At 52.6% G+C, this 24609-nt stretch overlaps 1 protein-coding gene across 1 annotated transcript in view; it reads right to left on the minus strand.

Annotated features, from left to right (window-relative positions):
- SYT6 (synaptotagmin 6) overlaps window positions 1–17924 on the minus strand; it is a 57177-nt gene extending 39253 nt beyond the window's left edge. The window contains exons 1-3 of the mRNA XM_059374331.1: window positions 17511–17924; window positions 6455–6803; window positions 4430–4988 (exon numbers count right to left, since the gene is read on the minus strand). Coding sequence (XP_059230314.1) covers window positions 4430–4988; window positions 6455–6803; window positions 17511–17673 — 1071 coding nt within the window. The 5' untranslated portion in view covers window positions 17674–17924. The remainder of the gene's footprint in view (window positions 1–4429; window positions 4989–6454; window positions 6804–17510) is intronic.
- Window positions 17925–24609: the final 6685 nt, after the last annotated feature.

Below are 24609 nucleotides of genomic sequence, written 5' to 3' on the forward strand. Positions count from 1 at the left end.
AGAAAGAGGAGAAGCTAGAATACAACACAGGTCTGGGGGCCTTTCTGGGGGCCCTGCTCATTCCCAGGCTGGAATTCCCCCTCTATTAGGCCTCTCTTCCTTCCTGCAGACTCTGGATCCGGGCCCCCTGGAAGTGCACGAAGCCCACCAGCACCCCAAAACAACGCACGCACACACACACACCCGTTCTTGCTCACTCTGACCTAGTGGGGACCTGCTAAGGCAGGAAGATGGCCAAGTCCATTAACACCCCAAGCACAACACATATTTATGGCCCCAATTACAGCCGTCACCCTCCCACCCCCCGCCGTCAAGAAGCAGGAACAGCAACAGGAATAGTTGTGTGCAGTGGGGTCTGAGGCCCCTGTAGCAATAACCACAAGATTACAGAGACGCTAGCAAACCCCGGGGACAGCGGCTCTATTATAATGATAAATCTACAGCTTTATATAGAAATAATGAGACTGGGGGCAGAAGACAGGGGAGGGAAGAGCGGGGGCTTTCGGCCAATCAAAGTTCTAGGGGGAGGGAAAATGGCAAGCCGCTGGCAATGCCCAGGAGACCATCCGCGGTTCTCAGTCAAGCCAGGCGGCTTAGGGGCAGCAAGAGCAGGAGGGGCACCCCGGGCCGGGCCGGAGTGGATGTGGTGAACTGCTGTGACTCCCTTGCCACTCGGAGCTCCTAGACCCCGCAGATCAGAAGAGGCCTCCAATTTCTCTAACACGTCCAAGTTGCCTGCTCCTCACCCTCAGCCTGGTTTTGGGGGTGCTATATACTACCTCCACTGCTCCCTCCAGGCTTTCCTCCAAAACAACTGGGAGGTGGGGGTGGGGAATGAGGCCAATGTCCCTTGTGGCTTAAAATTTGCAATTAACCAAGAGCTAGACTCCCCGGATGCCCACCTCTTCTTCACTAGCCTGGAAGCCCCTAATTCGTTCAACAGGAATGCTCCAGGCTTTGCTACTTGAAACCAACTTGAGCCATGGTGCTGGAGCCAAAATGAGGCACAAACCCAGGTCCCCCCCACCGGGGCTGAGGGTAATGCTCCAAGATAAGCAGAAGGACCAACAAGGGAACAGCATTCCTGGGCTCGTGTGACCTCCAAGCAGCCTGCTAAGCCCCTGTTTCTCACAATTCCTCTCCTACTCCTTACCCTGTGCATCACTGACCCTCCGCTTACGTCCAGACTGTCTGATCCAACTGGTGAATCAACTTACCGCTCCAGACACACACCGTCCACCTGAACCATATCTCGGAAGGAACACACAGGCTCCGTCTCTCCCCACCAAGCCTGACTCTACCCATTTTCAAAATATGGTTTGACCTTCTCCTCCGGGAAGCCTTCCCAGGTTATAACCACACCCGATTCCCCCCCCCCCACCCCGGCTTCTTTAATCATCCTTCAATATACAGTTTTAATTGAGTTAATGAAGCTGTGGGGCCATTCTACAAAAACGTGCTGAGTTTTTACATTTGCTTAAAATGACACACTCAGCCCAGAGGAAAAATACAAAAGAAAGTCAAATGTGGGACCAAAGGCATTCCTGAGCCATTGGGAGGACTTTGCAAATCTGAAGATGATTCGGGGTATAACTGAGGGACCCAGGAATAAATCCAGAGGAGCAATTCCTCTAGGAGCAGGAGGGCTCAGGGAACTTTGAAAGGGGGACCAGTTTGAGTCAGGCAGGGCAGTGGGGGAAAGGCCTGTGTGATGGAAGCCTGTGAGCACAGGCAGGGGACAGGAATGTCAGGGATGCTCAGGGGACCAGGCTGCAGGACAGAGGAGCTGCCTGAGTTCCGAGCTCAGTGAGGCCCAAATGTAGCCCTAGAAGTGGAATCTAGCACGAGGACAGATGGAAGCCCCTGTGCTCATCTGTACCACCCCCACCACGCTGGCCACAGGATTTCACACGCACTCACTGCTTATCATTCTCAGGGATTATGACTTGGGCCTCTCTGACCCCCAAATAACTATAATTTCAGAGTCAGCACCAAAAAACAGGTAAGAGCCCCCACTTTCTTACTTCCCTTTCCTCTCCTCTGCCTGATTCCTCGTCCACCAGGAGGATAAGCCAGCCCACCGGAAGAGCTGCAGACAGGAGGGCCCCAGGGGCCTCCACTGGCAGAACATCAGCTCAGACAGACTGCAAGCAAGACAGAGTGTGTGAGCACAGTCACCTGCTCTTCCCCCTCAGAAACTCCTGGGTCCAGCCTCCCTGTGCTCTGGGCTAGGATGCTAGCCTTCCCTCTGTCACGCCCTATATACCACCCCCTCCCTATCCGGGGAAAATTCCAGGGCTGTCCTAACTCCGAAAGCAACCTCACCCGGTACACACTGTTCACTACTTAGCATTACCAGCTCCTGCACGGATGTCTCTTGTCTCTGGAATTCGATTCTAATTTTCTGTGGATCAAAGAGGCTGTCTTTTATCCCAGTCCTGCTCACTCCTCATTGCGGGGCACAGTGTTCTGCTCAGAGGACAGGGAGGAGGACTAGAACAGAACTGACTGAGGATGATGAGGGTGGTGACGAAGTGTCCAACACCTTTTGGATGACCTGCTGCGCTGGGGAAAGGGGCTGGGACGAGGACAGGGACAGCCACAGCCTTCTAGGGCTTAGGTAGCTGGCCTCCTAAGCATGCTTAGGCACAGACTGTCCAATGCAGGCCTGGGTCTTCCATCACGCCCACAGCTAAGGTCGCAGGAGAGGGAGGGGAATCCTCGAGTCTGAGGCAAGCTCTGCTTCCCTAGACCCCGGCCTCCCCCCTTCCCACTCTCAGAAGCCCTGGGCCTCGACCTTCACATGGGGAGGACTGAGCTGCTGTTCTCTACCTGTGCAGCCACCATAACGAAGCTGCTGCCCAAGGAGACCATAAGGGAAGAGAGGGAAGAGCTGCACCAGATGTAAACTTCACAGTGATTTATAGAGCAGAGCTCTTGGGCCTGGGCCGGGGCACAGCTGCTGCGCCAGCCTGCCCCGTCCACCCGCCCCGTCTGCCTGGCCCTGCGGCTGGTCCTATTCTTAGGGGTTTCCCGAAAGCAAAGGCAGGGGAGGCACTGGGACTGAATTGGTCAAAGTCAACCCCAGCTCGGAGAATGGGGTGTCCCCGAGACCCGCCCTGGGGCAGAAACAGAGCCCACCAAGCTTTGAACAAATCAAGTTTCTTACAGCTTTCCTATCAGAGCAGGGGGGATGATTTTCCTGGTCTCCATCCTCACGGATTCAACACGGAGACCTTGAGAATGGACTGTTCAGAAGGAGGGCCTGCAGACTGAGTGGGGTGAGCCCCACCCCAGAGAAACAGTGCAAGATGTATCTGGGAGGGCTCAACCAGTTAGCACTCAAGACCCCAGACACAGGGCCATTGTTGTCTGATGGGAACACCCATGCTGTGCTCTCAGCTGCCTGGATGGGCTTAGAGAGAGGCTCCCCCACACCTATGGGATCTACACTGGACTAAAGGGCTCCAGATATGCCCTCTTAATTCTCTTTGCCAAACCTGTCCTCCCTCCAAAAAGGAGGGAGCCTGCGCCTCAGCTCCTTGTGACCTTCCCTGGTGAACTGCAGTGGATCATAAGTAGCCCAGCGCCTCCATCCCACGTGTGCATCAGCCAGGTGTCCTCTGGGCTGGCCTGGGCAGGGAATGGCTGTGTGGTAGTCACTGGTGTCAGCCATTGAGTGCTTCCAGTTCCCCTTACGGGCACATGGTAGGATTTCTTTGCCCTGCCCTCCTGAGGTGCCATGTGTCTTGCTGTAGCTAACAAAATGCGGGTAGAAGTAACATATATCTTTTCGTTGTGGAAGCTTTGAGAAATAGTACGTGATTCCCCACATCCCCTTTCTCCCGATGTGGTAACTATGGGAGCACATGTCCAAATGGAACCTCTATCTGCTCAAACCCCTGGGTCACAAGGTAACGTAGAACCCCCAGCCATGCTGCGAAGCATGGACAGCATGAACAAGAACTAGATCTTTGTTGCTCTAAGCTACCAAATCCTAGGATTATTTGTTGCTGCAACATAACCTCATTCGTCCTGATTAACATGCCCTGTTCTTAATTGCCTTTTCCAAGCTTCTAGTACACATCAGTGCACTTGGCAGATGCTGCTGTCTGATTCAGTCTAGAGACCTGCCCAATCCTCTCCCATGATCAAAGAGCTAGACCTGAGGCCGAGCAGGTGGAGGGAACCACCCCAGAACGTGTAATCAGAAGCAATGGACAAAAATTCTCTTTGTTGCCCCAATCTGGGGCAGTGTGCAAGGACCTTCCCAGGGCAGGCGGAGCCACTGGTCTGTTCCCAGAGTTCCCCTTCACATTCTGAAGGGCAAAGACCCACTTGTCTCTAGGATGGAGGAGGATAGGGACACAGCCCACTCAACCCAACCCTAGAAACCCTCCAGAAGCCCAGGAGGCAAGGCTGTACTCACACTTGTGGCATACTGGATGTCCTTCCAGATGGAGGTTTCCCGGGACAGGTCGGAGACCTCAAAGAGGTTGTCTAGGATGACCTCTCCAATCATGTCATGGCGGGAGAAGCGATCGAAGTCAAAGACACTGAGATGTAGCTTGCGGTCAGCCAGCTCCTCGTAGGGCACCGGGAAGTGGAAGTTCTCATCGAACGTGGGGTTTAGGGTCTTGCGGTGCACTCGGGTCTGCAGCTTGCACTTGCGATCAGGCAGGAGGTAGATCTTGACATAGGGGTCAGAGCTGCCACAGAAGTCCTTGGCAGGGAGGTCGAAGGCCTTCAGGATGCGCACGATCAAGGTTTCACTCTCATAGTCGTAGCGCAGGCTGAAGTTGATTTTCCCACAGCTCTTGGCGGCCTCGGACTTGGCATCGTCCCCGTCCACCGACTTCTGCTTGTAGAGTTCAGGCTTGATTCGGCCAATGCTGGTGGGCTGCTCTGCTGCCGGCGGCAGCTCGTTGCCGTAGTCCACGCTGGAGACGTGCATCTGCCGTGGCAGGTGGCGCTTGAAGGATGTGTGCCTGGCAGGGGGTTGGGAGGAGAGGGTAGGGAGAGGGTAGTCAGGGCTCTGCGGGACGGGCGTGCAGGCCAACACCTGCCGGCCACCCTGGCTCATCCTACCCTTTGTGGGCCCTTTTCCTCCTGCTCGCCGACCCTCTGTCTGTCTGCACATACTTTGTGCACAGGTGGTTGCAAGCATTTCAAGTCCACGGAAGGGAGCTGGAATGGGGCGTGTACATATTAAGTTCAATTCAATGGTAGCCTTTGCTGTCATTTTTTTTTCTTACTTTCTGGGTTTCTTCCTAGTAGATGTGGCTCTGGCTCCCCCCATGAAACCATGAGATTCCTTAGGAGAAGGACCATCCTTTCTTATTCTGGCTGTGTCCGTCCCTTCGTTATCCTCACCAGCTCTACCACGGACACCATAGTTAACAGTGATTGGGCTTGGGAGTCAAACTGTGTAGGTTGATATTGGCTCTGCCACTGTCTGGCTACGGGACCGTGGTCAAGTTTTTTAACTTCCCTGCACTACAAAATGAGGTTAGTAAAAGTAGAAATTGCACAGGATTGCTGTGAGGAGGAAAGATTCATACACATAAAAAGCACTTTTAACAGGTGTATAGTAAATGAAACAGAGTTGGCTCCAGATTGTCAAAGAATCCAGCTCTGATGGATTCTTTCCTTGGCTTCACATGGTAACCTTACCAGTCATTAGCCCTATTTTATACTTGGGGAAAGTGAGGCCTAGAAAAGGTGAGCAACTTGCCTGAGGTCATATGATAAATTCTGAAAATGTGACCCCCAGAACACTCGTTCCTGAACTCACAGCTGAAGACCTGGTCTCTTTCCCTTTGGCTGGTCCCCCGGGAGCCTGGGGAGACGTTACAGGGACCCAGGAGCCAGCCAGAGCCCTAGATTTGAATAAATACGCACCACTTCTGTTTCTGAATTTAGAGTAGGTTGTTTGTTATTATGCGGTGGGAGTTGTTTTTGCTTTTCTCCGTTAAAGAATGCCATGGATACAGCTGCTGTCCGGCAGGGGACTGTGTCAAAGGTTATAAAGGAATCCTCATTCTCAAAATGTTAGGAAACTCTTGTCTTATATTCCATCAACAAGGCTTTACTGGAATATCCCTAGACACACCATGAACTTTTATACCCCTGGGCCTTTGCATATTCTCTGCCCTCTGCCTGCAATCTCTCCTTACCCCCAACCTCCTCCCCCACCTCTCCCCCACACACATCCCCACACATGCCCCAGAGCACAGTGCCCCACCTCCAAGGTTCCCCTCTCCTGCAGCCTTTCCTGGTACGCACCTCCCAGTTGGTTACCCACCGCATTCTCCATCACCTGTTACAGTCTCCAATCAGAGTACATGGGTTATTATTTCTGGCCTCTGCTCCTCAAGGGCTGGAATCTCATTAACGTCTTGAGTCAGAGAATGTGGAGGTGTGGGGGTGAGGGAGGGGAGAGGTCCGCCCTCACCTGGTAGATGATGCTGGCTCCGTGGTCTGTCGCTGGAGCCGTGCATGACGCATGATGTGCTCCTTGACTGACATCTGCACCTCGGCCGGGATATCCGGGGATGTGTGGCTGATCTTCACAGCCGCCTCCAGGAAGCCCAGGGTGCTGCTGTCCTTCAGCTTGTCTGCCATGTCGCCTCTGGAGCCGGGGCCCTGGAGGGCCTCCGGGGGAGGGTTAGCAGAAGTGGGACTGGAGGCCTCCTTGCCCCTCCAGCGCGTCCAGCACAGCTTCCAAAAGAGAAAGAGAAAAACTGCCACCAGGGCCACGCCACACACAATCACTACCACTGCGAGGAGGCTGACAGAGGTACCTGCCCTCGGCGTGAGCCAGGCAGGGAGGGACAGAGACAGACAGAGGTGGGCAGAAGCAAGAGAGGGTGTTGGCAGAGGGGGGCACACAGAAGGGACAAAGACGGGAGAAGAGAAAAGAACGCTCATGAGAAAGCTGCCCGCCAGAGGAGAGGTGGTTTGCGGGGTGGTGCGCCGCCGTCCACTTTGTGAGATGTCTGCAGCCTGGCACGGGCCTCCGCTGACCCCCCCCCCCCCCGCAACCTCTTCTCCCCCCCCTTCCCTTGACCCTCCCCTCTCCCCCCTCCCCCGCTGCCAGCCCTGGGAGCACCTGGGCCGCCTCCCTTGCCGCCCCTACTGCCTGTCGTGGCATGTGGCATGTGCACCGGGAAGGGAAAGTAATTTAAATAGCAGCCTAAGCAAATGTCCAAATTCGTGAAGCGTTCACACGCGGATGCTGTTTGAATTTCTATTAGAGCTGTTACTAAGGCCAGACTGAGAGCAGTCATTTTTTGTATACAGCTCTCTTCCTCAACAGGCTGTGTGGCCTTGAGGACCAGAGGCTCTGCCAACTCCATCTCTAATGGTACCCCCACCCCCACCCCACCATGGAGCCCAGAGGCGGAGCTCAAGGAACATGGGCTGACTTGAAGTCAATGAGAGGCAGGTGTTAGGTCTCAGGCTTCTTTGGGACTCTCAGCTCTGCACACAGTAGGCTCAGTAAATACTTGGATGAAGTTGGAATTGAAGCCACACAGCTTATTTCCAAGCTACATACAAGTGATTCCTATAGCCGGCTTTTCCCATTCCCATGGCCAGTTGAGAGCTTTGCTGTAAAGCTGATATTTTTGAATGTTGTGTGGTTGGTGCAGAGGTGGGCGCTCACTGCCTTGCCCCCAGCCCACCCCTGTCCCCCAGCAGGATTCCTGGGATCCCAGGAGAGCCATGGGGGATGTCTCCCTCTGGAAGAAATGATTAAGCAGAGGTCTGCTTAATGGTTAAGATATTAAGCAAAGAACACCCCCACCCCCCTCTGGAATGACCCTTAGAGCCCAAAGCTGCTTCTCTCTCTGAGAGGTCAGAAGGCTCCAAACCAATGGCAAACATGCCAGGGTTTGCACAAGGTCAAGCCCAAGGAGGAGTCTTGCATGGCTAGGGTGACAATGGAAAATTTGAGAAATTCCACCACCATCACCACCATCACACCAAATTTCTGGAAATTCTGGAAGAGGCTAGATGCCTTGGTCACTGGACCTGGGCTCCTGGGCTCCCTTTGGAGGGGTGTGTCCTCACCAGTCTCCCTGTGACCTGCGTGGCCCCTGCAGGCCTGTGGATTATCCTGGCCCAGTGCCCCCAGGAATCTTAGGATTTAAGGTGAGAAATGACCCTACAAGTACTGAGGTCAGGCTGTGCTTTTGCAGATGGGAGAAGTGGTCCAGAGAAGGGACTTGCTTGGGGTCACAGGTAAGACTAAGAGCCTGGACCAGGGTCCGGATGTCCGCTGCCCAGGCTGGGGGTCCTTCCACTATTCAACCCTGTTTGTTCCTGATTCAACTGTAGGCTATTGTAACCCTGTGTTTTTCTATTTGTCTGACTTAGGGCCTAGCACAGAAACTGGCCCATGAGAACAAATGAGTGAATGAATGAATGAATGAATGGCACATAAAAGAGCTATAATTATCTCTTAACTGCATTTACTGAGAACCTGCCGGTACCAGGTGCTAAGCTAGGCTTGCAGTACCAAGATGCCAAGCCCCCCACCCCGGGGGAGAATCCAGAGTATTCTCACAGCATACAGTCACCAGGGAAAGCAGTCCCCCATCCAGAGGAACCTGGGAAGGCAGTGAGAATGTCAGCTACCCTCTCTGGGGAGCTAGCACTGCCTTCTGACTCCCTGACTGTAGGGTACTGGCCTGGATGAACTATCACAGACACCCATCGCAACCCCAGGCCCCTGCCCAGAGACATCAGAGCCTCTCCCTGGCCAAAGGAGCTGGGTGGGATTAGCACCTGACCCAGAGACTGCCAGGGATCTGGAAAGCCGACACTAAGCTCATTTCTAAACTAAAGGTCTCTGGCATGGTGTCCGTGCATCCTGGGGGCACAAGAGGAAAAATATCAGATTGCTTTCGTATTTATCTATTATCTTAAAAATAATAAATGAGAATTGTTAATATACCAGTTGGTAGCAATAGAAATGAGAGCATTTTATTTTTGGACTTAGTTAAGTTTGGAACATTATGAGGTCCATGGTAAAGTGCTTTATATGCATTCACTCGTTTAATACTCTCCAGTGAAAGAGGCGTGATTATTTCCATTTCGCAGATGAGGAAGGTGAGGCACAGAGGATGAGATTGTCCCGGGGCCCTATGTCTGGTAAGCCGTGGATTGGTGATATGACCCACCTGGGTATGTAACATGGGAACAAATATATATCAGAGGCATTAAATCGAATAATTTGTGCTGTTATGAGTTCATTATCTAAATGGTTTGGAGACTGTTTCTGTAGGCCCTTATGCCCCTGGGGCTCTCGAGGAAAGCTTCCACAGATATACGGGTCCTTATTCTAAGTATCCGGGCGTCTCGAGGCCCCTCACATCTGCTCTCACTTACAGCTGTTCTGCAGGCATTATCTACAATGTGAGTCACCTTAAAACAAAAAGGTATTTCTAGACTTTGCTTTCCTTTGATCATACATCTTACTTGCTCTGGTAATAATTAGAATTTTAATGAGAAAGGGGGAGAAATGGGGGAACCCAGAGCATTGAGTGCATCTGAATGTTCAGCCTGACAAAAAACTGAATTCATAAATGAAAAGAGAGGTGGGGGAAGGCGGCGGGCGGAGGGAATCAGTTTTCCTCCGTGTGGCTGCTATTGTGAATGCTTGTGCATGTGCCCCACCACCACCACCGCCTCCCCTGCTGTTGTTCCCTGGGAGCTGTGATTAAGCAGGCAGAGGTATGGATTATTGGGAATCAGCACCCAGCATTCAATACTGGTTATATAAGACCAAGAGGCCCTTCTTCTGCCTGGACAATCTCTTTCCAGGACACCTCGCCCACAGGCATTACAACGGAGATTGGGGTCCTGTTCCTACATGGATTCTCCCCTGCCAGAGATGGAAGGCAGTGAGCAAGGCTGGTAAAGAGCAGAATTAGGCCAGGGCAAAGGTGACTGTACAGGATTTGCCCTTGTAAAATCACTACATGCGGCTTGAACTCAGCCAACCCACATAGTCTGAGGTTGGGAAGGACAGGCTCCTGTTTGGGCTAAGGGTTCTGCCAAGGGCCAGATCAGCTCCGATGTGCGCCTTCCTACCCCAGGCCTGCTGGGACCAACCCACCAGGACACGTTGCCCTCTAGCAAATCACAGGTGCACGAGTCACCTTCAAAGCCTTTTTCCCACTCATCTTGTTTGAACCTCAACACTGCAAGGCAGATAGAATTTTGATGGGCAACTCAGCTGCCTTTTGAGTCCTGATCCAGTTCTCTTCATATTCCATATGGCTATCGTGCACTAGCTTCATGACGAGAGAGAGAGGCAACCCTCCAGAAAGGGAGAAAGCCCCCCCACCTCCCTCCCCCCACCAAATCTCTACATTCTTCCTCCCTTTTTTCTTCCTTCTTTATTTCCTCTTCAGCCTGGAGAGTAAGAATCACTGCCCTAGGGTCACACTGGGGCCCTTCAACATTCATCTCCACTGGCTTTAAACTGTGTGACTTTAGCAAGTACTTAATCTCTCAAGCCTCAGTTTCCTCATCTGTGATATGGGTATAATAAGAGCATCTACCTTCTAGGGTCATTGTGAGGTTTCCGTGAGATCCAAAGTGCCAGGACAGTGCCTGGAATGTAGTAAAAAATAAAATAAATACTAGCTGGTCCTATTAGAATTACTCAGCTCTGCCCAGTCTAGTCTTGAATACCCCCTCGTCTGGAAAAGTTTCATTGGCAGAACACCTGCAAGCCATGAACACTAACAGACAGAGCTTTAATTTTGTCATTGCAAATAAGGAACTACCTTACTCACAGAAAGTATACAAGTATTTCATATATAGGTACATGCCAAGACACAATATGTACTACATTAAAGATCTCACATCTCCGAGTTTTTCTGTCAGTACTCATTTGCTTGCTACTTGTCCAGTTTCTTTGGGACCATCACCAGCCATCTGGTGAGCAGGAGGGAGTGCCAAAGAAGTAAAAAGAAAATCATGGAAGAAAAATCAACAATTGAGAGGACATGCTATGGTTTTGCAAAGTTCTCTTGGAAATTTGGAAAAAGCAAGTCCAGTCCATTACTCAATATTAGGTGTGAAACATCTTTATTCAGGTTTCAGAAGAATCCAGTATTCCATGGGCACCCAGTTTGGGAAATCATATTAGCCAATTATCCAGCAGCCTCCAGGAGAGCAAACAGCTGCATAGTTAAGCTTTGGAAACACCCCTGGTGACCTGGCATTGCGAAGGGGCAGGTGGCTTCTAGCCCTGGCAGAGGACGTAGACTTGGCTGAGTGCTCAGACCCTGGGCAGGTAGCTGAGGCGAGCACCAGCCCCAGAATGACCACAGAGCACATCCGTCCACATTGCTAATTGTGTGAACCTGAGCAAGTTACTTAACATTCTTCCAACTTTGGTTTTCCTCTTTGATTTCATGGGGATTCTAAAGATTTCTACTTTATAGAGTCATTATGAATATTAAATGAACTAAGACTTTGGGCTTTGTTCCTGGTCCATGAGAAGGGCTCCCCAAAGGTCAGCTGCTATTTTTCTTCATGTGTTTGTTTTTCTGGTGGCAAATAACACCGAACAGACCCAAAGCTGGGCCCTCTAAGACGGAGAAGGGGGACACCAGACCACAGGGCAAGGCATCCAAGAGACCTCAGGCCCCTCTTCTCAGGGAAGTGAAGAGCTCCCTGAAGCCCACGAGGGCAGGAATTTGTTTGTCACCTTCAGTGAGACTGTTTGCCAGGGGTAATGGCTCATGGCCTCCTTCCTTCCCTGGAAAATGCTGGGTTATTAATTAGCAACCTGGGGCTTTCTTATCTCCCCTTTCTCTAAAGACGGAGGCCTGGTGCCCCCTCCCCTTTTCCCCACCCAGAATGTTAGGATTCATCAGCAGCTCTTATCACCTGCTATTGTTCCCATTTTTCTAATAGGTTTCCATGTCAGGAAAATCCATTTTATAACAGTAACAGGCATTTTTGCTAACAGATTGTACCTGAAAAGATAAACTGGGGAGAGGAAGTGAAAAGAAAAGGACCATTTTGTCTGCTTCCCTCAAAGCTGGAGAAAGCTGGCTTTAGGGCTTCTAGTAGACCCTGGGAAATGGGTTACCGGCTGCCCTGTGTGGGATAGGGGCCAACCTGACCCAGGAGCCCGCATTCAGACACAGAACAAGACCCAGACAAGCACACCCCAGAGATCACACGGCAAGAAATGCAGAGACCTGAGAGCCTGGAGGGAACAGCACCAGGTCTAGGAAGGGAAAAGACTCTGGGCAGAATCATTCATATGAATACCAGTAATATTATTTGTTATTCCTTTTTACATGGTCAGCACTGTGCCCCTTATATTATCTCCTTTAATCTTTACTGCCTCTCTAAGAAATTAGTATGCACCTCTCAAAGATAAATTAACTCAGCTTAAAGGTGTTATTAACTAAGTAACTTCTTCAAGGATACATTGCGTTACACGAAGGAGCGGGGACTTAAACCCGGGACTTCTGATGCCAAAGTCGGAGCTTCTGAGCCGGGCCCCCTGAGTGGGTTGAGGCAAAAGCTGGAGGAAGCTGGGGAGGCATTTTTTGTTAAAATCAGGAGAGTGTGGGACATGTCCTCTACTATTTGGCCTGATCCTCTGTGCCTGCGGGTAGAAATCTGGAGACTAGGATTCTGACCAACCTCATCCCCCACCTCTTTCTTCTTCCCTAAAAAGTACAGACACTGGAGGTTACCCACCAGGTGCTGGGCCCATAACCAGCGGCCCCTGGAAAGACCTTGTCCAGAGATAGATGTCCCTGAGAAATACCCAAGAGTGCGCGCATGTGTGCGTGCGTGTGCGTGCGTCTGCGTGTGTGTGTGTGCGTGCGTGCGTGCGCGTGCATGTGCGTGTGTTGGGGGAACAGAGGCTATTCTGTTCCCAGCCTTACAGACGTGGTCCATTAATAATAAACTCTGCCATGGCTTGTAAATTTATTAGAAGCTGGTGTGATTAAAATTCAGGGTTGGGGGGGGGGTTGCAGGGAGCCTTTGCTTCCATTCCTTCTTTCAGAGATCCAGGCTGAACTGAACTACCGATGGGGATAATTAGCAGAGTCCAAACAGAGAAGGAATTAATGTCCCTGAAAAGCTGTGATGAGGAGAGACAATGCCGGGCTAATTATGGCCGCACCAGCTTTATGACTGGGCTTTATGACTGGGCACTGGCTTCCACCACCATTAGGGGATTCAGAGATAAATTGGAGACTAATGTGGAGAGCTGTAGCTAACAGAGCATTGGAATTAATTTAGCATTTATTAGTATTTCTATTTTGGCAGATGGTAACTGTAACTTTCTGCCTGATTAGTCAGGGCTTGGGGCCTCTCTGAGTTGTGGACATCAAGGCTAGGGTGATGGGGGGAGGGGCAGACAGAGACCCAGAAATGTTCCTTCCCTCTACACCCCCATTCCTGTTTACACAGGCAAGCACTGAGAGGAGCGGTCTGTGGTCTGTTCAGGCCCACACATGGAGCAAGAAAAACAGATCAGCAAGAGAGAGAAGGGAGATGAGACAGTGTTGTGTACCTACAGCGTCCACAGCTGGGTATCCTATTCACCTCCGCTTTCAACATCCCCTTGCATGAAAATTCCTAAATGTGACTCAGTCCTCTGGTGCTCAGAGACCTTTTTTCCTAAGCAGGACCAGCAGGGGTGCCATGGAGCTGGATCAAGACTTTCCCTTAGCCTGCTTTTTCCCCATGTCAGACAGCCTTACTCTCAGACCCTAAAGAAACCTTGCCAGGTGCAGATGCCCCAGTCTTAGTCCTAGTTTTCTGCAGCCCTGTGCTATACCCTCAACTCTGTGGACAGAGGAACAGAACAGTTAGAACACATCTTCCATACTGGAACATGGAGGGGATGGATTTACCATTCCACTCTTAAGGTTCCCACAGACAGAAGTAGAAGAAAACTTCTAGAACTGTAAACCTAAGTGCTCTATAGCTCCTAGATACTTTACCCTAGTTCTAGAATCTTAAAGCTGAAGACACGCCATAAAGTCAGAACATTGTTTAAGGGATGTACGTTCTAAAGGATCCTCCACTGCACCTTTCCTCAAAATTGGCAACATCTGCGGAATGTCTTCCTGCCAGCAAGGAATGAGGGAGTAATGATTAGTTATAGAAATAGGACATTTGTCTTTTGATGAAATGCTATGCGTTTAACTTGCCATCACAGGCAGGAAAATTCTAATCTGTGCTGTGGAAGGCCAACTTCAAACCAGCTGAATGAATCACAGAACATCTCCAGAGTCAGTAGAGAAGTGAACCAACAGTACGTACATCTCATGGCCACAAGTAAGGCCAAGAATAAACATTCCTGGCCTTCAGCTTGGTGGGGACAGGGCAGCTCAGGGTCTCCCAACAGTTCTGGAATTTTTTTGAAATACCTCTGAACCTTTGCTTGCTACCTCAAATCCAGAACCCTCCTACCCACACCCAACAGTCTTCACTTTGGCCTAGGAGCAAGTTCATTAATCTCCACAAGGCAAACAGCATGAAGAAGAAAGAGAACCGCTTACCAGTGTCCACTTGCAGGGGTGGGTGGGGGGGGTGAGGGGGTTTGTATATTAAAGAGGATAGTAGACCCTTCACCTTCAGAATGTTTAAAGTAAAACAGAACTTGATTCTATCTGGGACAGTTTGTTCGAGGTGTTTCAAGTCAGGAAAGCGAAGGAGATCTGATTAAGGTTTCCTGTGCAATTCCTAGCACAGACCATGACATAGAGGAGGGTCCCAGGAAATGATAGTGGAGTCTGAATCTCAGTTGTTGAATCTCAGGGTGTTACTACAAAACCCATGAGCTAGAGACTTTCAGTAGGAGGAAGGCAGGGGGAAACATACAGAGAGCTAAAGAGAACTGGGCATGCTCTAGTTACTTGCATTTTTCATGAAAATACAAATGAAGAGATCCAACATTTCTCTGACTGGAGAATCTGGCAGTGGCTCTGGGGTGCAGGTCCCAAACTATATATCTCCCCAGACTTGAGCTCACTTAAACCCCAAGATCGCAAAGCCACTCTCAACCACTTTCTTTTGCTATGGTCAAGGGTCTCTTGCTGCCTCCTCCTCCTCCCTTTCGGCCCCCTCGCTTGACCCCAGGGGGCGGGGGTGCTTCCTGAGGCTTGTGACTCAGCAGCCAAAGTTCAAGTCCCCCTAGGGTTGACAAGTCAAGCTCAAGCAGCCTACAGGGAAGGCAAGCTGATTCATCAGAGGCTGCTTGCTCTTGCTCCTCAACCTTCTCTTACTCTCAGCCTGGTCACCAGGTTCCTGTCGTTCCAGACTGCAGGGTGTCCCTCTGGAGTCAAAACACCAGGGCCTCCCTGTATCTGAAAGTTACACATACAGACACACACACACCCCCTTCCCAGTACACAGCATTTCTGCTCTGGACAGACAGGGGAGGAGGGCAGCAGCCTCCATCGCAGGGGGAACTCGACAGGTGTGTTCTCACCCTGAATTACCCACTTTAGGGTTTGAGAGTCAGGACCGGCATTAAGGCCCCCCACTGGCGGTGAATTGTTGGAGGAAAGGATGGAAGGGAGCTGGGTAGGCAGCCAGGAATGAGACTCTCTAACTTAGGGAAAATTGTGTGTCTGGGAGACACGGGAAGAGGGATGGGATAGCAGATGATGGCACCTGAGAACCAAAATCTAACAGCACTTGCTGGGCCTCCTCTATTCCGAGGTTCTTCAATGGGGAGAATCAACTTCTCCAGCACCCATCACCGTACTGTCCTCTGAAAGTTCTTCTTTAGGTCTAACCTCAGTCCCTTCTGCTGCAGTAATCAACCCATTGATCCAACATTGTCTAGGGCCAGGAAGAGTACACGCAAGAGAGCAGGGCCCCAACCAGCCTCACAGGGCTGAGGTGCGCTCCAGTCCTCCAAGGCTGCACACAATCCCCTCACACACAATCCTTCCCTCGGCCCACTCACTACCTCCCTTCTATTCCTCTACCCATCCCCTCCCCCCCCCACCCCCACCCCCCACCCCACCCGGCCCAGCGGCCGGGTTTCTAACCCAGGAGCTTGCCAACAGTTCTGACCTTTAACCTCAAGTGAAAACAGAGCCCTGGAACCTGCGGTTTCTGGGGAGCTTACCCCACCTGTACCTGCTCCAGGAACCGCTGCTCCAGTCTCTGGCTTCTGGTCCCTGGAGACGCGCGTGGAGACGAAATTCCCGCCTCTCGCTGCCCCTTCCTCCCTTTCCCGCGCCGTTGGTGCGGAACCACAGGGGCGACCCTCGCCTACCCCGAGGCCCAGCGCCACCGGGGTCAGTCAGGGTCGGGGGACGAGGAGGGGCGGTGTCTGCGGAGCCTTGGTCCCTGCAGGATCTCCCCACCCCCACTCCTCACCCTCTCGAGGCTTCACTCTGCCCCCCCGCCCCTCCCCCTGGAGGGAAGGCGACCCGACGCTCCCTCTCGCCCAGGACCCTCCAGACATCGGCATTCCGACAAAGAAGCCCGGCCGCAGCGGGCGAGCGTGGCCGAACGGCGCTGGTGCGGCAAGTAAATACGCGGGCCGGCGGGCCGCCTACCCTCCCACGGCTCCCGCCGCCAGGGCGCGACACGCCATTGCCGCTGTCGCGACTCCCGAGGGACGCCGACGCTGCGCGCGGGGCCCGGGCCCTGTGGGGCTCGGGCTCCAGACTCACCGGCTCCGGCGAGCTCGCCTCGGCTCGGGCTCCCGCCTGGGCTCGGCGGCCGCCGGGGCTGCCCGCGCGCAGTCCGCGCGGTTCGAGCAGGAGGCGCCGGCTTGGCAAAGTCGGCGAGAGGCACCGGCTCAGTCGCGCACCGGCCCCGAGTCCGAGTGAGTCAGAGAGGGACCGAGGGAGCGAGTTATAGGGGCGGGCGCGGGGGGGAGGATGCCGAGACACCCTCCCCCGCGCCGCCCCCCGTCCCCCGGCGGAGACGCAGACAGCCACTCGCAGCCGGAGAGAGGTACGGACACCAAGACCTCGTGCCGCCCGCAGACCCAAGTTTCTCCCTGACGCCAGGGGGCTCAGACCGCGTTCGCTGAGAGAACAAAGGGACGCGCAGACCGACAGACGGACCTTGGGACCTCGACACCCCCAAGAAACGAGTTACTTCGTCCGCCGGGGTGTTCCTGGTCCCCTAGTCGCTCCACAGACCTCTTCCCTGGCAGATTGCCCGCTGGGTGAGCGAGGAGAGACGCTAGGGAAACTGAGGCCCCCGTGGGGCGCCGCACCCCGGGAGCGCTGCTTTGCGCGACACCCCCGAAGAGTCACACGGGAGGGGGCTCGGGGAGTCGCTGCCTCCCAGGTCCCCTTTCAAATCTCTCCGCTTGCCCTGCGGGCGATGGAACAGGGCACTGGCTAGGGCTGGTTTCGAATCCAGGATCCTGAGCTGGAGTTCTCTGCCTAGGTTCCGGTGCTCCCGGGGCCGGTACTCTGGGAGGCAGGACCGTCAGGGTGAGAATCCAGGAGGAGAGGGGTCCTCGGATTTCCCGTTACCTGAGTCGGCCGCGCTCGGACTCCTCTCTGGGGGCTGTAGCTCGAAGCTCCGACAAGTCTCCACGTCCAGCCCGAGAGGGGGCGGCCGGGCCCGGCACAGCGAGGCCAGGAGCGCGAGCGCCGCCTGGCACCGAGGCCCCCCGGTCCCCCAAACCCCACTCATGCCCGGGACGCCCCGGCGCTTCAAGCAGCCGCCGGAACCGGTGCCGCCGCCGGACTGGGGCGGGGCGAGGCTGCCCCAAGAAGACCCTCCCCGCAGCGGCCCCCTGCGGCTCCGTTCAGCTTTTAATCGCTTCCCCGCAGGGTCTCCGCCCCTCACGTGGCATCCCGCGGCAGCTGGCAAGTCTGGCGCCTCACCGCCGCCCCCTCTACACCCAGGGACAGGTCTGAGTCCCGGCGGGGTTCGAGGCAGGGGAGCCCGGTTGTCCAGCACCCCGGAGGGTGCAAGGCCCAGGAAAGGGCCTGGCATCTGACTTCACATCCACTGCCTGGTGTGACCTTGGCCTATCTGAGCCTCAATTCCCCACTCTGTAAAAGGGGTATAATGATTAGGAGGGCTTCACGGACTGCCTGGGAATATAAAGATAGTGTTCGTGAAAACACTGGATAAATTGCCACATTCCACACAAGTGGCAACGAAATAGAAAGAAGAATGACCCGGCTGGGAGTAGGAGAACCTTGGCCAAGGTTTCTAACGGGAGAAGTTAGTCACACTAGCCCCAAGTCCCAGCTTCGGAGGCAGAAAACCCTAAAACTGCGGGGCTATTTGAACTGCAGAAAGACTTTCTGAGCCCCGCAATCCTGCGGTCCACGGTACCCGCACGTTGCTATGGCAACGGGAGGCAGCGGCCGTCTCTCTCCATGGCAACGGGAGGGGAAAGTTTCTCGCAAATAGGAATGGGGGGCATTTCAAGAGGGAGCTCCGCTCCCGCCGGACCCGTCTCCCCACAGCGGTGCAACGCCACCGGAGATAATGCGTCTTGCTATTAAGCATAGCCAGGGCCAGAAAGCCTGAAAACTAAACGGGAGGGTTGAGGCTAGACTTAAGGCAGACTTCCCCTCCAAGAACTGGGGCGTACGGTCTAGGAACAGGTTGGCGGAGGGGCTCGGAGGCACCTCACTCAGCCCTGGTGGTCTAGGGGCCGCCACCGGCGCGGCCCTGCAGGGGGCCCTGTCACGGAAGTCGCGCGTCCTCGGCTTGTCAGCCGGTGGGGGCCCCTTCCCGTGTGCGGCTCACCCGAAGGTCCAGGCTCAGGTCGCTTTGCCTCCCCCGAGCTGGGAAGGAAACTTTAGCAGGAGCCCCCGGAAGCCGCGGGGCTGGTGTGTACCCGGGTGGCTGGTGGGGGAGGAGGGTCTTTCCTCCTAATTATCACGCTAATTGGAAGTGGCTCGGGCGGTGACTCACGTTCCAGAGGGAGGAGATTCGGAGCCCTAGCTCCTGGCGGTCTCCACAAGCGCCATCTGCGCCAGCCGCGCTAGCTGGCCCTTGGACTGGAGAGCCCCCGGCAGCTAGTGCCCGGAGTACAGAGGGTCAAGCTGAGGCCTCAGAGGACCCAGGCTTAAGCTGGTTTTTGCTCTCGGGAAGGGCTCCATAGCTCTGTCCACGGTGCTGAAAGCCCAGTTGGTACAATCGTAGCGTGGGCGGAGGGTTAGGGAAGGTGGGAGGATGGGCAGTTGTGCCGGGTTCACACCTTCCACCCTGACCTCCGGAGCCTGCGATGGGAGAAGGCTAGAAACTCAGGCGGGAGGGACCGAGGAAGCGTGGTCCCGGGGACACTATGCAATCCAGGACGCCTTCCTGAGGGAGGTGCTCAGTTGCTTTTCCAAGAACAGGGGAGGCTGTGGAGTCCCCGTTCGCCCCCCCCCCCCCCCCCCCCAGTGCTTCACGAACCCACCTGAGGAGCCCAGAAGCCCTGTCACCTCCTGCTCCCCCACCCAATACAGAACTCAACACCGGAGAGGCCCCCTTGTTACATGCTCATTAGTTGTTTCCGAGGGAGCAGGTTTGTGTTTATGTAAAATACAAATGGAGAAGAACTGCTCTCTGCCTATGTTTATGGCAACTCTGTCACTCCGCGGCGATTTCTCCCTCCCCCTCCCGCGTTCCTGAGGAAATTCGCAGAACAAAGAGCCTTGTTTTGCCTTTGCAGAGAATGAAAAAGCACAGGACCTTCCAAGGGCCCAGGCCTGTGATGCAGGGAAATCAATATTTTGCTTTACAACGAGTGGGGGAATTTGCATCTAAACTGAAGGCAAAGGAGCCTGTTTGGAGCAGAGCAGGTGGCAGGAGCCGAGAATTAACAGATAATTTCTCATTGTTCCCGGATTCAACCTCCACAGTAGGCGAACGGTTCTGCGGCTTCTCTGGCGCCCCAGCAGCTCTGGACCTGGCATTTCTCAACAGAACAGGGAGGAGTTTCTGCTCTGACAGGGCTGCGGGAAGGGGCTGGGGCTCCCAGGTCAGTCAATAACTACTGAATTTTGAGTGTGTGAATGAGTGTGTATGAAAGAGACAGAAATGAAAGAGACAGAGCTAAGCAGAGACACAGACAAGAGAAAGAGGCAGAGGATTGAGACATATAGAGACAAATATAGGAGACAGAGAAGAGAAACAGAGGACAGGGAAAGAGGGGCAGAGCGACCCATACAGGCATAAAGGGGCACTCATCCAGAGAGATCAAAGAGAAACATTTTTTCCCTTATATTGGGGGGGGGGGAACCACCTTAGTTATCTTCTTTGCCTTCTCTCCCTGCCCTCCAGGTTAATGCTGATACCTGCTGATACTTGTGCTCATGCAACCAGCCACACACCAACCAACCAAACAAACAAACAAAAAACATATAAAGGTGGGAACTATTCCTCTCTAAAACCCCTTTCCCTGACAGCCCATTCCCATATGAAGAGACCAAATTCAGACTCCCAAGGTCCCACCTAGACCTGAAGAGGGAAGGAGGTAGAAAGAAGTAGACTTGTTGCCCCTGAAGGCTATCTTCCAGAGAAAGACCATCTGAGTTCAATTGAGGGGTGGAGTGAGGAGGAGGAGCAGAAACAGCCCTGCATAGTGGCAAACAAGGGCGCTAGGCTGGGCCCCAGGAGGCTGGGTTCCAGGACTGGTGCATCAAACCAGCCATGGGGCAGTCTCATCCCTTGTCAGGGTGTCAGTGTCCTTATTTGTAAGATGATGAAGCCAGATGAGGAGCTCTTCAAGGCTCCTTCCAGCAACAACATTTTAGGGTTTTACGTGAAGAGAACGGAGGGGGCTGGGTGGGGAAAGGAGAGAGGGGCAGAAGAGCAGTTTTCCTGGCTTTAGAGAAGAGGGTGTCCAGACTCACTTTGGGCTTCCCCTCCCCTATTGCTCTCCTCTCATCTTCAACTGCGGCTAGAGCTTCCTGAGTCTGGGCCCCTAGTCCCCAGGCCAGACTGCCCAGAAGCAGGGAAGGGAACTGGAGGTGAGGTAGGATGCCGAAGGAGAGTAGATTTGAAGCAGAAACCAGAGCATCCCACTTCTCTGCCCTCCTTTCTTCGGAAACAGCCAAAGAGCACATCCCCTGCCCCCACCTCAAGTCTTCTAGCCAGTGGCCCGACTGCCCTTGGACAGGTCCTCTACTGTGCTCTGAGAAGCAATGGTCTTTTGAGTTATGCTACAAATAAAAGAAATTAAAACAAAATAATCATTTCTAAAAAAAAAAAAATTAAACCTCGGTAGGAAATTGCTAATGCTGTAGGCGAGAAGAATGAGCTCCTTTGACATGAGTCGATGTGTCATATTGTCTTTCCATCTCAATGCAATTTCTAAATAGGGAGCCCTTTCCCCATTCCCTCCTCCCCTCCAAGCCCCCAGCAGAGATGTAAAGGGAGCAGCCTGACGTTCACAGCCAGATTGTCTGACATACACGGAGAGACAGAGAGAAAAAGATACAAGCGTGCTCATGGCTTTGTCAGGTGGATTGGAGCCAAGAGGACTCTGACCCAACCTTGAGGGCCCCGATCTCCTGTCCCTACCTCCCCCATCTCCTGCTTAGTGAGGCATGTGGACGCTTTGGGCTGGGTTTTAAATTTGCTCTAGGAAAGCAGATATCAGTTGAACCTGTTCCACTGCTGGTGGAGAATTAAGTTGATGTTCTATATTGGGGATTGGGAATATTTTACATCATTATTTAAAACAAACACTGCTATGGAATCCCTATGAGGATTCTACCAGAACAGCTTTATCAGCATTTCCAGCAGTCACCCCCTGACTCCCATCCCCTTGCCAACATAGCAACTCTGGCCAAAGCTGGGTAACTTCTGCAAACCATGCCATTCAAGCCATCAGAAGAGTTTTTAGGAATTCCTCTTTGCTTGAAAAGATGCAAAGGACATTGCAAAGCCCTGCATCAATGCCCAGGTATTTCTGAGAGTCCAGTCTTGCTTTTATTCTAAGAAAGGTTTTAACGGTTCAAACTTCCTGAGCCAGGGTACATTTGCCTCTGTCTTATTCCTTCCTCATTTCAGAGGTCTTATCTCTGAGCTGTGCTTGCTGCTCAGGCACAGTGTTCCAGATCAGACTTGGGAAGACTGGACCGGTTTTTTTGCATCCAGCAGGTCGGCGACTGGGGAAACAGAGACGAGTTCAAGGTCAGAAGGCAACATCATCCCTGAAAGTTTTAGAGCTGTACCTGCGTACCTGTGGTGTGTGAGGGCTTTCTCTGTACTACTTGAGATAGAGAATGATTGGAGAAGAGCTAGGAAGGAAGCCAAGTGTGTTCCTCTTCACACTGACCTCATGAAGAATAAAACGCACACGTTTTGGAGTCAGACAGACCTGTGTTCAAATCCTGGCTCTATCACTTACCAGGTGGCATACTTTAGCCATCTGAACCTCAACTTCCTCATCTGTAAAATGGAACATATAAGGCCTATTTTATAGTGTACAAGGTTATATGAGTTAGGTTAAGCATCTAATATATTGTGACTTATTCATAGGAGGTGTTAAAACAAATGATGGTTCTTGTCCTCTCTCTCTGTCTCTCAGATCCTAGAGGGACATCCATGAGGAACACTGTCCAGAGGTCAATCCATATTCTTCCATTAGGCAAGTCCCCGAACATGGCCAAGAGGGAATTTATCTCTCTCTTTTCCTTTTAGGATGGTGGGAGGGGGAGAGGGAGAGAGAAAGAGATAATCTCAAGCAGACCACTCCCAGTGTGAAGCCTAATGCAGGCTCCATCTCACAACCCTGAGATCGTGATCTGAGCCAAAATCAAGAGTCAGGTGCCTAACCAACTGAGCCACCCAGGCATCCCAGGAATTTATCTCATTTAATTTTATTACAACCCTGAGAGACAGAATGGGTGGATGGTAAAAGTCCATTTGGCAAATGGGGAAATGAAGTGAGTGGTCCTGGCCACCTAATCTAGGAGGCAGCAGCAGAGGGATAGGATCTAGACCTTCTAGTACCTGGTTAGTACCCCTTCCTGGTACTGGAAAGGATGATGAGGGTATGAATAATTTTTCTTCTTTTACAGAAACATTTATAATACTTTTAAATTGACTTTATAATAAAAAATATTTGGAAATAAGTTACAGAGCAGTGAAAGATTTACTCCTGTGTCTCTTCGCAAAGCTCTTGGCCCTCTGACCTTAGCCACCCCAGTTGCATCTTGGGCCCAGTCACTGCTCTAGGGAACAGATAGTGTCATTGATAAAACCCAGAGCTGGGGCAGGGCAGCTTCATGGCTCGGGACATGCTTGTCTCTTGATAGAGACAGGACTCCTCAGCGGGCAGCTCAGGGAGTCTCTGCAGCATCTGGGTTGCATTCCATGGTCCAGAGCCCAGCTTCCAGGAAAGGGCCAAACCAAGATTCCAATAAGACCAGGACCCCAAAGACCAGAATTCTCCCCAAGGAGCCTGGAGATAGTTTGCCATCTCAAGGCTCTGAGTGCTGCACTAATGAAAAGAAACCAGATAAAATGCCAAAACTAATTAAAATGACAAATCCAAAAGGCCTCTGTCTAAACGAGGAAGTGTCAATCTGTGATTTCACTGGAATGCAGGCAAGAAGAATCAGCAGAAGATGCCGCCCTCTGTGGAATTCAGGAACTGAAGGCCCTAGAAAGAATAAACCGGTCCTCCGGTGTTAACCCCTATTCCGTCTACAAACAAAACCTTTCTCCATCCCAGCCGCCATGACTTATCCACACCTCTGCTGTTTGTTAGAGGTACAGGAAGTGGTTTTAAGACTCCTGCACGTTTGTGAAGTGTGATACAGTTGACACAACACTCTCCCATTTGTTCCCTCGCTTCAGACGATACCCCTGGGCAGTGGACAGACACTTCTTATCTTACCCAGACTTTGGTGGTGAGGTCACAGAGAGGCTAAAAAGAACAGACTCGGGGTTACAGCTGGCAAGCAACAGAGCCAGAACCCGAGCCTGTCCTTCCACATCATTCATTCACTCTCTGAGTATTTACAGAGGTCCTGGACAGACCCAGGGCCACACCAGTCCCAGGAGAGGCGGCCCTGTGTGATGGCCCTTCCGCCCCGGCCTTCAGTCACATGGGGGAGCGGAACCCTGAGTACACAGACCCTGTCCTGAGGGAGGGCGCATAATGGAGAGAGGCCACACTTGAAATTGGTTTCCAAGGAGTTCTTTGACCTCTTTGCTGCCATCGCCCACATCTGACTGTGAAATTCTCTCCTGTGACATGATTCTCCCTGGATTTCCCTCCCTTCCTGATGCTTTCACTCTTCCCCTGTCTCCTCCCCGCCTTTCCGTCTTCTTTCTCCCAGGCTCAGCTCTTGTCCCTTCTTTCTTCTGCCTCTGCATATTCTCTCTGAGTGACCTCATCCACTCCTGAGGCTTCAAAGCCTGAATAATACTAATGTTACTAGCAGTACCGCTGCACCTTTACCAAGCGCACACTCTGTTCCAGGACCTCCCCTGCTTGCTTCATGGGGACAATAGCATTAAATCCTCACAGTGAGCCTATAATTACCTGCAGGTTACAGGGACCTGTGACAGAGCCAGAATGTGAATCCAGACAGTCCAGAGCCCAGACCCTCAGCACTCCCGATTCTGTCCTGTGGTTCTACGCGCGCATTTCCAAATTCCCAT

The sequence above is a fragment of the Mustela nigripes genome, chromosome 14 (genome assembly GCF_022355385.1).
Source record: "Mustela nigripes isolate SB6536 chromosome 14, MUSNIG.SB6536, whole genome shotgun sequence".
Lineage (NCBI taxonomy): Eukaryota > Metazoa > Chordata > Mammalia > Carnivora > Mustelidae > Mustela > Mustela nigripes.